Genomic DNA, 13,504 nt, shown 5'->3' on the forward strand with positions numbered 1-13,504 from the left:
TTGTGATTAATTATATATAAACACATTATCCCTTCTGTTTTGTGAATATAGTAACTAAACAACTTTACACACACCATAAATTTTGAAATCTAAAACACAACTGATATTTCCTGTTATCATGTTTCAGTCTTGAGACTTAAAATTCATTTTCTTCTCAATATTCATGCTTGCAAAAGCTTGCTTTGCAAAAGATCGAGTGCAAAAGGGTCATAAGTAAACTGTAATATAAATTTGCCCCTTATTAATTCATTTCTACAGAAAAACATAATTGAAATTCTACTTTGGTAGTGACTTCCACTCACCCTAAAACCCCTGTTCTATTAGAAATTAAATTACTGCATTTCTGTGTCTTACCTATCATAGTCTAGCAAACAGAAGGAGGTTAAGCAAATAAGAAGGGACGAGAACATGGACCGTGTTATGTACTGTACAGTGTATGTCAGCAGTCACATTCACTTTGCTCCAAAAAACTATCCCTTCCAAAGGGTTGGTTAGGTATTTCAACAAACAAAATCCCCCCCAGATCTGGCTGGCTTACAGGGGGCTCTGCTGAAGAAGTGCAAATCCTTGCTCTTCTCTTAAAATACTTTTCCTTGTATTGAGACAAGTGAGCCACCTGGAAGGAGAACCAGGAAAGCATGCCCACCACCACGAGCCAGAATCATTATCACATGCCGAGGAAGAAAACCAGCCCAAGGTAGGTCAGCAGCTAGACCCACTCGCTGACCCGGCTGCCGAGTGGCCTCGTGCACCAGGAGTACCAGCTATCGACAAGCTCCTGGCAAACCTGCCAGCCTGGGAGCTACCAGGGGCTCAGCACCTCGCAGTTAGGCTCTTCCCAGCTGCCAAAACATCACCCTTCCCAAAACCGCAGGGCCTTACCATGGCAACATGCGCCATAGCTTTCAAAACTGCAAAACCGCTCCGCATTTCCAGGTGGCCAATGCGTAAGACTACCAATTCCTTGGCTACAGGGGCTGACTGCCACAAGAAAACACGACTGAATCCCAAATAAAATAATGAAAAAGAGTTCGCCCCTGAATGCTTTTTACCAGCAATGCAGGCTTTGTCCCTGGCAGTGCTGCTGGGCTGAGCTCCCCAGGTACCCACCTGGCCAGCCCCCAGGCTTCTGCTAGTATTTTACCACCCTTACTACGGGTCAATTTTTCTTCCACTGGGGTAAACCAGTTCTTCCTTGTGTTTATTATCAGCTTGGCTTAGCGACAGAGCCCGTCAGGAGAAACCTTCCCAGGGCAGACTTTGCAAGGCGTGCGCAGCTTGCCATACAGGCCAGCGACACCAAGCCTCTCTGGGGTTTTAAGTACGCCTTTCACAAACCCACGGCTCTCCCTCCTCCGGCTGAGAGGCCGAAGCGGGGAAGAGCACCACCAGAAGGGCCTGCGGGGACAATGGCTGCGGACGGGAGGATCTGGAGAGCCCCGGCCCCGACCCACCCCGTGGAGACACCGGCAGCTCCATCCCCGTGTCGACCGCGGCCTCGCGCGAGGGGGCGGGACAACCGGCCCGCCAGCCAATCACACCCGCGGCCGCCGGGGCTGCGCCTGCGCACTAGGAAAAGCGCTGCGCCACTCCCCCTCCAGCGCGGTAGCGCTTCCGGGACCGTGACCTTCGCCGCGCGAGGCCGGGCCGAGCGGGTGAGTGCGGTGCGGGGCCTGGGGCCCGCGGGCAGGATGGCGTCGGGCCCCGCTGTGGAAGCGGCGAGGCGCGGTGGGGGCTCGCAGCAGGCCCCGGGCAGCGCCGGGGGCGAGGCGCGCTTGGACAACCCGCGTTTGTGTGCAGGTGTGTGGGGAAGATGTCGGCGCCAACGATGGAGGAGAGGAAGGCCTGCTGGGGGGCCCGGGACGAGTTCTGGCAGTGCTTGGACAGGCACGCGGACGATGCCTCCAAGTGCGAGAAGCTGCGGCTCTCCTTCGAGTCCCGGTGCCCGCAGCAGTGGGTGAGCAGCCGCCGCTCCCTCCGCGTCCTCCTGCGCTCGGCCTCCCAAAGCTTGCCCTGAACGAACAGAGCTTTTCTTTGCACGTTAGTAACAGCATCGACGAGTAATTAGGTTTACCTTGGTAACGATGGCAGCTCCAGCTTCTTTGATTGCAGAACGTGCGCCGTCTTATGCTTTCTCATAGATAACCTTGCACCCTCGGCCAGTGTAACTTGCGTTGGCGTGCTTTCCGCCTTGCTGGGAGATCAAAACTCCTGAGCGGATACCTGACTGGCCCGGGAACTATAGACAGCAGTATAAAGGAAAAAGAAAATACAATCTCAAACTTTTAGACAAATGTGCAACTATATGAGCCTGCAGGCTTCTTGTTTAAGATAATAAAAAAAAAAAATCTGAAAGATACTCAGAAGCTTTTAGAGCGCACAGAAATTACTGTTACTAAAGAAGAAAGACTAATACAGAAGAGAGGTGACATGCAGGGCTTGCAGTTGCATGGCATCTTAAGACTGGCATCTGATACCTTCTTGTGCATAAAAATACCCTTCTTCATGCAGTATAATTTCACAGTAAACCATCTGCTTACATGTAACTCAGCTTCTTAGTTCAAGCTACAATTCTTAACTTTAATAGGCATTGCCTTTTAGTAACAGTAACATCTGAGGGGCTGAACAGTTCCTGTTGGAGCTAGTAGACTGAAGTCAGTTAAAAAAAAACAGGTACAGAGACCGCTGCTGTACTGACTTACACTTTGAACGCTGCAGTTCTGCCATGTGTCACCTCTAGCTATGGTGGTTTCATCTGCCAGTGCTTTGCACTGTGCACATTAGTGGCTCTAGGCAATGAATTCAGAGGTCACGCAGTCTGTTGACAGCAGAGAAAAGCTGCTGGATTTATCTTTGTATTGCAAATAATCTCTGTTCGTAGCAGTGAAAATAGCAAAGTGATAGACTACTTTTATTAGATGTCCATGGAAGTAACAGGAGTGGTGATGACAGAAAACTGGAGTTCACTTTCAAAATGATAAACACACCCACAAAAAACAAATGCACCACAACCCACCTATAGTCTTGAACAGAGTCAGAATCTCCTAACTACTGTATTCAGTTAAAATCCTAAATTCAGGGATTAAAGACTCTTTATTCCTCAGTCTTGTGATGCACAAAGCCCCTTCCTCTGCTGTTTTTTTTCTGATGAACATTTTCTCTTTTTAAACAGGTTAAACACTTTGATAAAAGAAGAGACTTCTTAAAATATAAAAGAAAGCTTGAAACAGAAGGGTATCATCCTCCAGAAGCTGCTGGAAAGTCTTAGGTACTCTGCTTTCACAATAAACTATGGAAGGAAGAAGCATGAGAAACCAACAGAAGCTGCTTGAGCTCAAGAACTGGTAACCTGTCTCCCTCCCTGAAATGCAGGCTCCCTTTCTTGACTGTAAGTCAAAGACATACGGTGCAGGGCTGTTCATGAATCTAAGGTTTTGAATATATAATTAGTCAAATTGTTTCACAGGAACAAATGACTATTTAAGTGTAATGTACATATTCTGAAGAAAACAATAAAATTGTTTTTCAGTAAGTGAACCAGTTTTTCCTTACAAAAAAAAAAAAAAAAAGCCATTCCAGCTTTCCCTCCTTGTCATAAGGAGGTCGTGGTAGAATGTAATTTGTATTTGTCATTTATCAAGTATTTCTAAGTATTTAAAATACAGTTTAAGTCAGACATCAGTTTCTAAAACAGAAGGCATTAGAAGACCTAATGCATCCTAACTGCGTGATGTGCAATTTACATATTTTGAGTATACTGATTTTTTTATAAGCAATAGGAATTTTTACATTAGCGAACAGTTTTCAGTCGGTATCTGTTAGAAGTATGGCAGTTATTTATTACAATTCTCACATTATGGCCTTTTGTGTAATGTTTTGATTACCTTACTGATACAACTCCATTAAAGATACAGACTGTTTACAGCAGGATTAGTAAACTTGACCATGGAAGGCAGTTAAACAAAGGGCAGCACAGGCAATTTTTAATAATGTAAGTGAATTTACCTTGCAAAAATTATATAACCTAGTAATCTAGATGCTAGAGGCATTAAATACTTCGGCTACAGTAAGTTTTGATTGTGGTTACAGGAAGGCACCACTTCAAATTCAAGCCTATGCTCATCACAGAGTAACTGCAATAAAAATCCTGTGTTTTAGTCTGGGATTGTTCATGGTACTATGCTGATGTTCTAATAGTAGAAAATCACACACACCACATGCAATATAAATAGTATTTATTTCCAATGCAACAGTTTTATTTAAGGGGGTAAAGTATTAAGGCATTTAAAAAAATCAGTCTGAACTACAGAGAACAAAACATGCCAAACTTAAGAATCCTTATTCACCCTGAGTTTGTATCTCATCTATTCAGAATTTTACATTGTAGCACCACAGTAAGTCACCCAGCTGTACTATAAGGCACAAAACTCCTGGCAGTTATTTTTGTTGCTTTTGCTTGATCACTTGTTGCCTTGTGTACTCCCAAATCAGCAGAGCTCCACTTACATGAACATTGAGTGATCGAATAATACCCTGCTGAGGAATTTCCACACAGACATCCAGGTGGTGAATCAGATTTGCTGGGATTCCTTCATGTTCATTTCTAGTAAAGAAGAAAGAGTAACTTTCATCTGGGAAAAGACGGGTGTTCCAGAAAGCAGAAGATGCGAAAGTCACAACAACATCAAAACACCATTTGACAAATGGTGCCTCTGCCCATGATTTTTTTTTTTTTTTAAAGCAGTAATACATTACATATACAAAGAAAACATGGGAGACCTGACTAAGCTTTGGTGTAGGAAAACTGGTAGAGCACTTTGTCTTTAATTCACTGGTCCAGCAATAGCTGAACACCCAACATAAGGACTCCCTCACTGCCTTTATTTTGAAACTATCCTTATATATATGAAAATAAACAGCTATAGATGAAGTGACCAGGGCATGAAGCCCCTGGCACAGCAGGGAAGCTCAACTGCCCACTTTACATTCAATGAGGTCCCACTTTACATTCAATGAGGTCTTGGTATAAGGCAAGGTCAAGACTGATGGAAGCCTTGAACTGGAAATGTTTCACCTCTTCAGAATGAGCACACCAGAGGACACCAAAGTTTATCAGTAATTAAACTAGTTAACAGGTACTTCTGCCCACTTTGTCCTAAAAGGATAGAGAGATAGGCCCTTCCTCCTGGTGTCACTCAGTGGTCCTGCAATTCCAGTAGCTTTCTGACTTGCAGGCACTTTCCTCTGCATTTCTTGAAGTAGCCTCCCCTTTGTCACATCTGAGGCTTGCCTGATTATAGGAACCGGTTATTGCTTTCCTCTGAAGTCACCCCAGCCTCTGCTTGTACTGCAAAAACTTACTACTTCGTCCTGTGCCTCATCCTTAATTTTAAAGCATCTCCTAGCTATGCATGCTCCCACTCCGCTCCAGTCCTCCTCACGAAGTTAAGCAGGGCAAACAGGCAGCCCTCCTTCTTGCTGAGCTCACCATAGCCTACATATACAGGGTCCCATATTACTAAAGTGAACAGACAGTATCTCACACCTGGAAAACTGTAATCCATCCTGTTGCTACCTCCACCCATTAAAAAAAAAGGGAGTTGTAGTGTAGGTTATTAAGTATGAGAAGGATCGTTCAGGAGTAGAGATCAGTACCTCCCACTCCTTAGCACACAAAGCCAAGCTCTGCTGTTTCCATAGTAACTTTGCATTCTAAATCCACCTTTACCAATGTCACTTGGTTTTCGTATGACTAAACTCTGACTAGTAGAAGGGATGAACTGCAACAGGTAGATTTACAAAGAAGTGGTGTGTTCTTACCCCAGCAGTAATAGTGACTTCTCTGGAAAGCAATATTCTGTAAGATCAAAACTTTTAGCTGTCTGCTCCACACCAATAATAGTGTAGCCTTCCGTTTTTTTCTGCTGTAAATAATCAACAAGCTGAGATGGTTTCACCTGTCCATCAAAAGTAGAGAGAAATACACAAATATTTAAATACTGCCATTTGTAAACGTCTGAAGTTACTCTAAAAATCAATTTACTTGGACAGTTTTTAAGATGAATGACTTTTATCCCCGAAGACTCTGTCCATATACATAGCTTACCATTTTAAAAGCTCCTCAGCAATAGCACAAAAGGTTAAGTAATGCCACAAAAAGGTACTCCATGAATACAATGAACAAAGGCTCTTCTGTGCTTCTGACAGCTACAAACCTTACACGTGAATGTAAAAGCATCATTCTTGCATAGGGACAAGGTGCACAGTTGTTATTTAACCTGGAGTCCCTTCCCAGAACAGTACAACAGCCAATACTGAAGCTGAGTTGCCTTACATGCCTGCATTAGAACTTGTGATAGCTTGCAGTGAAGAATTTCTCAGTTGTCTTCATCCTACTCTCTAAACTGCTTATCTGTATTAAATGCCAATTTTTTCATGCAACAGAAGCTCTATCATCAGTACACTTCTGTACAGAGATTAGGCATGACAACATGTGTCCATCAGCATTCTGTTCTAGGCAAAACACATTATGGCTATCTTTTCTGAAGAAAAATCTTAATAGTCGAAAATAAACTGTGAAAAAACTGAAAAATTTGCACTGAGTTTTTCAGATGACTTAAACACAGCTGATCTTGAAAAACAGATGATTATAAAAATATCACAAACATATTTTCTACCAAAATACTAAACACAGACTGAAACCCTCATTTTTATAAGCTAGATAGTAGGTTCCAAAACCTTGGCACAAGTTAGCTTCAGGCACACTCAAAGATTATCCCCATGAAGTTTCCAAAATCAATGGGCCAAGCAAAATAAGAAGTGTTGTTCAGCTTTTATAAATAAACACTAAATTCCAACACACCACTATAAAACACAGAGCAAGATGTAACAATGACAGCTCATATAATCAGTTTATCACAGCAATAAGAAGTATTTTTTTAAATTATTTTTTTATGAGGTTAACTCAAAGTTTATTCCAAAATACTCAAGATTATGTCTCAGAGCTAACAGCGGGAGCTTCTGGTAAATAAAAAGTTCATTTTGCAAGAGGAAAAAAGTAAGACTCTGAACTATGCATCTGATGAACTGACGATGTACAGTACACTGTTTAGCTATTAAAATATTTCCATTCACCTCAACCAGGGGGAGCCACTGCTCTGCAGAAACGCTAAGATGCTGAAACTGCTTATCCTGTATATAATGAAGACTGCCGACAACCAGTGCAGATGCCCCAAATATTTCACTTGTACGACATAAACCTACAAACAGAAGAACTAAAGTGACTGTTGCATAGGAAATAAAAACCAAGCCAGAACATTTTAGCAAGTGAAAAAGGACAAAGAATCTGAGAGAGAAATGGTTACTTTAGTCCTCTATTTTTAATCAGTTTCAGGTGCTTCTTACATCTGTTCCAAGTCACACACCTTGTTCCATATAATTTACCAGAAAAAAAAACCCCACAAAACTTAGAAAGATAAAAATTAGAAAAGCATTATGTCTGACAACATGCTTCTACAATACTAATAACACAAAGTAATGGGTCAGTGTAAAAGCCTAGGCAGGGATGGATGGACACGTACATGCTTATGCTCTAAATCCAGTACCTGTTAAATGAAAGGCTAGAGAGAATGACACATTATAGCATTACAATGCAGACAGCACCAGCTTGTGGGCTTATTTTTCATTAGCAGTCTCACTGCAGATATTTAAACTGCTGACAACAGCAACCACAATGCAATAAAGTATTTGCAGGATTTATTATATCACAGCTTGCACGATATTGTGAAGGAGTACTTAATCAGGAATGGGCACTTTCCTGTCCAACAGTCATGAGAAACTAGTAGGTCTACAAGATTTGGTTTAATTATTATGGGGGGGGAGGGAACGTAAAAGCAAGTTATTTTCTTTAACTGCATACACAGTTGAAAAACTCAACTGTAAGAAAGCATATAAAAAAAGGGTAAGAAACTGAGTATGATTTACAGCAAATTTCTAATTAATGCATGCTATGTGTGAGTACTTTTTTTTTTTTTCTTAAAATGAAACTATAGAAGACCTCTTCTGAAGCAAGTAGTATTTACTTCAGTTACCAGTTTTTTGCAGGATAATGATCTATTTCTTTGAGCAGTACTTAAATAATTTTCTAATTATCAACATACGATGAAATTCATTCTTATTATGGAAGTGGGCTCTAAGGTCTAAAATAAAAGTTTAAAAATGTGCAATCAACCTTACCTCCTAAATTGGTAGGTTTATCAATAAGTGAAGCCACCACAATCAGTCTACTGTTTGATTTACCAAGTTTAGCGGCCCGATCCTGAAATACAATTTCCAGGTCTAAACTAGGAGTATTGTTCTTCCAGGGTATAATCTTTTTCTGAACATCAGTCCATTCTGTCTGGCTATCTGTTTCAACTGAATTTGAACCTGTAAAAACAAGTATTGGTCATATGGTTATGCAAGCCATAGTGAAAATACTACTTCAGTAAAGAAGATTATCTAAATGGTAATACTGTAGACACCATTGGTCACCTACTATTATTTTATGGCACATACTCTGCTGACATAGATACAAGGCTACTTCAGCAGGATAACACAGAGATGAGATAGAATATAGAGGTATACAGCTACTACATACAAATAATTATATTTAATACAGATTAGCTATATTTTACCCATGTCTTGCTGAGACCAGTCACTTGGTTTCAGATCAAGAAGTTCCATTCGAGAATGATACCACTGAAATGTTGGTGGCAAAGGAACGTCAGTGAATCTGTCAAATTTAGCAAGTGAGATCCATTCATCTTCAGCAAGTTCCGAAAGGCGGGGAAGAGTGTAAAATATTGTCTGCAATGTAACACAGTGTTAGAAGCAGCGTACTACCAAAGCAAGCAAAACAGATAATAAATTAACCTCTGGTAATTTTATTGCACACATCTTTTATCTAGTATTCTGTGATTTTAATACTTGTTTTTCTTGGCCCTTGATATAACTTACTAATATATCTCTCAATATTCATCACTTTACATACAGTGCTATCCCAAACTTTCATAAATCTAGTCTCTTTCTCTCTCTGATTAGGCCTTTTTAAAGGATCTGCATTGATTACTGAAATTCTAGAACACCAAAGAATTACTGCTATGCTTCTCAGCACACAGGTCTTGTGAAAACGTTTTACATGTAACACTAAGGAGTTTTCAGATACCCTTATGAACTTGTACTAAAGAATGCGGACTGATTTGATGTCAAAAGGAATATAGTCAAAAGCATTAAAATCTAGTGGTAAAATCCAACTCAGCACTACCAATACAGCCAACCACAATCTATCAAGGAGGAACAAACACACACCCCAAGGGAAAGGCTGATTAAGATGGAAAGTTTAAAACCCAGACATTTTGTTTATCCCAATGCACCCCGAAGATGAAGGTGAAGACGCACCCCAAACACATTTAAATACGTATTAGCCTTGCCTTTTTTTTTTTTCTTTTTTCTTTCTTGTTCAGGATTTTCACTTCTGAATTTTGCTGTCATATCTAGCATATTTAAGTGTCCACAAAAATATTTCACAGAACTTCAGTTTTTAAAAAAAAAAAAAAAAATAATCCTTGTCTGAAAGATGCCATTTTTTGTGCCGGAATACATGTACCCCTTTTCACATTCATGTTTGTCTTCTATTTTCAGCTTAGCTCCTCTATTTCTTATTTTTATCTGCACCCTTATTTTTGCCTGCCTTGCTTCAGTGTTTATTATTTAAGCTATGGCAAAAAGGATAGCTGAAAAAGATGCTCTAGGAGTTATATATTCACATTAAACAACAATTTAGTTAAGCAACCTCAAGTCACTTCTAAGAACAGATGTCTCAAAAATCCTAACAAACTACATGTGATTAAGTAGGTGCTCTTCAGTTATCAGAACTAACTTTTCCAGCCACAAATATAAAACCTCATTAACTCCCACACGATGGGCACATTCATCACACATACTTTTTTTTAATTGACCTAGGTTTTTAACACAGTATTAATTAGAGAATTAAGCTGCAGTCTTAGTCTAAAATCCATCACAATTTAGGTGATATAATTTTTCAGAGTTTTGAATGAATAATAGTTGATCATTATTCATCCGACATTAGAACATACAAAGAAAGTTAAAAATACTAGTTGTAAAACTATGCAAATACAATGATCAGCAATAGCCTTGGACTTGCCTCTAGACTATAATCCTCCAGTGGAAGAAATGTTGCAAAGAAGAAATGATCCTGGATTCGCTGCCAGTTCCTTTTAGCATTCCTGCAATTTCAGAAAGTAATACAAGATGCACAAAAAAAGGCAGTGTACTGGATTTTTGTTTAAAATTGTCAAATTGGAATCAACCCAATTGTATTTACTATATACTGTATGGGAAAAAATACTTTAACAATTAAGTAAGGACCCATTTAAAAAACAGAAAGAACCACAAAAAACCCCTCACAGCATTCAGGAAATAAATTTTATTTATGTTTCAAGAAAGGCCCATAACACGTCTCCAAATTCTGTTATCAAAAGAAGTTAGTTTCACACAAAAGGGTATCCCATGTAGGCCTCTGAAGGAAACTAAATACTAGCCTATGGTTCAGTGACAACTTTTAGCTGTCCAAAAAAAAAAAACCCACCCCAAAAAAACCCCCAAAACCACGCAGACTCCTCTCCTGCTTTTTTCCATCCTGTGTGTTGACATGGGTGATTTAACAGCGACTTTGATTGGAGAAATGAATACTAATGTTCTCCAGAAAAAAAAAAACCACACGCATGTCAGCAGCAGTCCCAAGTTTATGTTGGCTGACAATACTGTCAGAAATTCTAAATAATTTTAAATAACTCCTAAAAACATGGCTAAAAAAAAGGATATGAACACACAGACAGTACAAAATGTAACTGAATTGTTGTATTTCCAAATCAGTAAGCAGAAAAGCATTTCTGTAAAGCTCATTTAATCATCACCCAAAATTAATTTCCCTATACATTTTTCTCCCACATACGTTTTTTTAAATATTAAATATAAAATCTGAAATGTTTTCAGTGTTGAGAATTTACTGGTACCAGGAAGTTTGGAAGAATGATTTGTTTTGAAACCCATCAGGTAAGAGAATTAAGCACTCCTGACTGTCTTTTTCTACCCCACCCCTAAACTATGAGCACCATTCAAACACGCCTTGAGTTTTTCCTGTTGTGCTTTCAGACTGTAACACTACACTGAATTACCACTTTATTTTCTTTGCTGATTATTAGATTTCGATTTTCAAGTCTTGGTTTCTTTTTAAACAGAATAACCCAATCCTACCCCCCACCCTCCCAAAGAAAAAAACCCAGTATCAAGTGCTATTTTAGAAAATTAGACTTGCTGCACATGGCTCAGAAGAACAATATTAAGCTGTAAGTCAGGAAAATGTTACTAACCCTGTGCCATGCATATTTTCCACTTGTTGGAGGCTAGATTCAATAACTGGTGTCAGAGCTTCAAATTCTTCCACATGCAACATTCTGCACATACCCCAGACTTTTTTAAGGGCAACTAATGCATAAAGTCGAACGCTGAAATTATGGTTGAAACACCACTGTAGAACAACTAGGAGGGCTTTCTTCAAAGCTGGCTTCTAGAAAAACAAAAGTTTATTTCATTTATGTTAAGTTTTAACATACCACTTAGAAGTAGAAAAGCAAGAGTGGCCCAAGAAACAGTGGCTTCCTCAAAAAACAGCCTTTCAGAAAGTCCAAAGTTTTAACAGTACATTTATGTGCAAACACAGGCTTCAGAACATGGTCCTGATTTCCTTCCTTTCTTCCTTCTCTCTAGGGCACAGACCTACAGACCCACTTGTGTTTGGAAAAATGTATTAATTTGCTTTAAAAATTGTATTTTTGCGTACAAGAAAACCTCTATTAACTTCTGATTTTCTAGCACTTAGAAAGCTGATCTTGCAAATGTATGCAAACAGTAAAAAAAAAAAAAAACCCACCAGAAATGCCTGAATTGCTACAGATATGAAGTCACTGACCTAATGTAACATCTCACTGTATTTTATTCTCTAGTTTAAAGGTCAATAAAAAAATTGCGAATTCCAAATAAAGAATTCTAAATGTAATATGGACTAGCTACTGCCAAAGAACTCTGTATTTGAGTGCTGTTGTTCTATAGAAAGATCACCTTCTTCCAGGTTATCTCTGCCCAATTTCATGCAGATTAAACAAGAGCAGCAAGAAAAACAAACCCAGGTGCATCCACATGTTTAGTTAAAACTGGAGTAGCTATTCTAGGAAAACCTCACAGGTAATAACGCCCTATGTATCCAGAACATCTGCCATTTAGCTAAGTTTCGTAAGTCTAATATGTTACAGAGTTAGTGTTTTCCACACCAAAGGATACCTTAGTAGGAAGTAGATATTTAAAAGGTTTTGAAAATAGACTGTAAAAATGCTTTTTATTTCAGAAATCCATATACAGTGCAACTGAATGAAGAATGAACACTTTTAGTCAACTCACCTTCTCTGAGGTATTTTGAAGAACGATGTCGAAGTGCGATAACACTGATAAAAATGTGCAGATGCTTGTTTTAAGCTTTTCTTCATCCTAAAGCAAAAGAGAATGTAACAAGAAATATGCATATATAGAACATTTTTATACCCTGTAAGTTTCCATAGCACGTTCTGAAGATACAATATCAACACTATTAAAAATACTATGTGATTCCACAGCACAGTTTACTAAAAGACAAAGTTCGTATTACTAAGATTTCATTTTTTCTAGCACATTATTTGCTTTTTACTAACACATCAATCAGAACAAAGTATAGAGCAGTGTAAATGAGCTAAAATGCAACCCAAACTCACTGTATTGCGGTATCTTCCCAAACTCAGCATCTAGGGCATCCATGTGTTCCTGATAGCCCTTATACTGGCAAACGCAAAGAGTACTCTGACTCACTATGCCAGCTCTACTCTTGACCAGAGTAGTACATTATAGAAGGAAATCTCTCAGCTGGAAGAATTCACTTGTCTTCAGTCGCTTCTATATCACAAATTTCTAAATGGCTCGGACTATAGTCCAGACTCACTTCCAAGTTAATTTAATCTGCTCAACAACCCACTGCTTGTAAAGGAAAATTGGAATACATGGAAAATAATGTATGCAAATACAAACTGTACCCTCTTTGTTCGAATTACCCTTCAAGAGAATGCCAAAGTTCTTACTTACATAGCAAAAGCAATCCCAGAATTTATTAAGGAATTGGGGGTATTTATGTAGACTCAAGATAACAATCCATTCTATAAAGTATTTCACAGACGCCTGATTGTTACCAAATCCAGCCTGGAAAACTTTGTCAAGGGTTCCACACAAAAAATTCTGAGAAAACAGAATCAGATAATAATTTAGTATATTGTTAGAGTTATCTCCACGAAGAAAAAAAAATTCTAAATAAAAGAACACTCTCAGCTTTATCATAATACTAGAAATTTTTAATACTCAAAAC

The 13,504-nt window shown here is 39.2% G+C and overlaps 2 protein-coding genes across 6 annotated transcripts in view; one reads left to right on the top strand and one right to left on the bottom strand.

The window, feature by feature from the left end:
• Nucleotides 1–1,813: 1,813 nt before the first annotated feature.
• COA6 (cytochrome c oxidase assembly factor 6) lies at nucleotides 1,814–12,504 on the top strand. Of its 5 annotated transcripts, none has more exons than XR_012830891.1 (4): nucleotides 1,814–1,957; nucleotides 3,173–3,388; nucleotides 11,056–11,115; nucleotides 12,464–12,504. XR_012830891.1 is itself a non-coding variant. In XM_009491567.2 (2 exons), the coding sequence occupies exons 1-2, from the start codon at nucleotides 1,814–1,816 to the stop codon at nucleotides 3,266–3,268; spliced, it is 240 nt and encodes a 79-aa protein (XP_009489842.2). In that variant the 3' UTR covers nucleotides 3,269–4,106. The 5 variants fall into 5 exon arrangements, 1 of the variants encoding a protein (XP_009489842.2); XR_012830890.1 differs by lacking the exon at nucleotides 12,464–12,504 and adding an exon at nucleotides 11,830–11,853; XR_012830893.1 differs by lacking the exons at nucleotides 11,056–11,115; nucleotides 12,464–12,504 and adding an exon at nucleotides 8,710–8,732.
• TARBP1 (tRNA guanosine 2 -O-methyltransferase TARBP1) overlaps nucleotides 4,254–13,504 on the bottom strand; it is a 38,679-nt gene continuing 29,428 nt past the window's right edge. Inside the window, exons 22-30 of the mRNA XM_075706594.1 lie at nucleotides 13,228–13,377; nucleotides 12,517–12,603; nucleotides 11,433–11,629; nucleotides 10,205–10,286; nucleotides 8,676–8,847; nucleotides 8,236–8,427; nucleotides 7,135–7,259; nucleotides 5,821–5,957; nucleotides 4,254–4,603 (exon numbers count right to left, since the gene is read on the bottom strand). Coding sequence (XP_075562709.1) covers nucleotides 4,438–4,603; nucleotides 5,821–5,957; nucleotides 7,135–7,259; nucleotides 8,236–8,427; nucleotides 8,676–8,847; nucleotides 10,205–10,286; nucleotides 11,433–11,629; nucleotides 12,517–12,603; nucleotides 13,228–13,377 — 1,308 coding nt within the window. The 3' untranslated portion in view covers nucleotides 4,254–4,437. The remainder of the gene's footprint in view (nucleotides 4,604–5,820; nucleotides 5,958–7,134; nucleotides 7,260–8,235; nucleotides 8,428–8,675; nucleotides 8,848–10,204; nucleotides 10,287–11,432; nucleotides 11,630–12,516; nucleotides 12,604–13,227; nucleotides 13,378–13,504) is intronic.

Source organism: Pelecanus crispus, chromosome 3, assembly GCF_030463565.1.
Source record: "Pelecanus crispus isolate bPelCri1 chromosome 3, bPelCri1.pri, whole genome shotgun sequence".
Lineage (NCBI taxonomy): Eukaryota > Metazoa > Chordata > Aves > Pelecaniformes > Pelecanidae > Pelecanus > Pelecanus crispus.

What these genes read in the sequence shown, in the direction of transcription:
- COA6 (XM_009491567.2), top strand. Translation starts at nt 1,814, where the DNA reads ATGTCGGCGCCAACGATGGAGGAGAGGAAGGCCTGCTGGGGGGCCCGG. An exon ending in CCCGGTGCCCGCAGCAGTGG is followed by an intron (nt 1,958 to 3,172) that starts GTGAGCAGCCGC and finishes CTTTTTAAACAG; the next exon opens with GTTAAACACTTTGATAAAAG.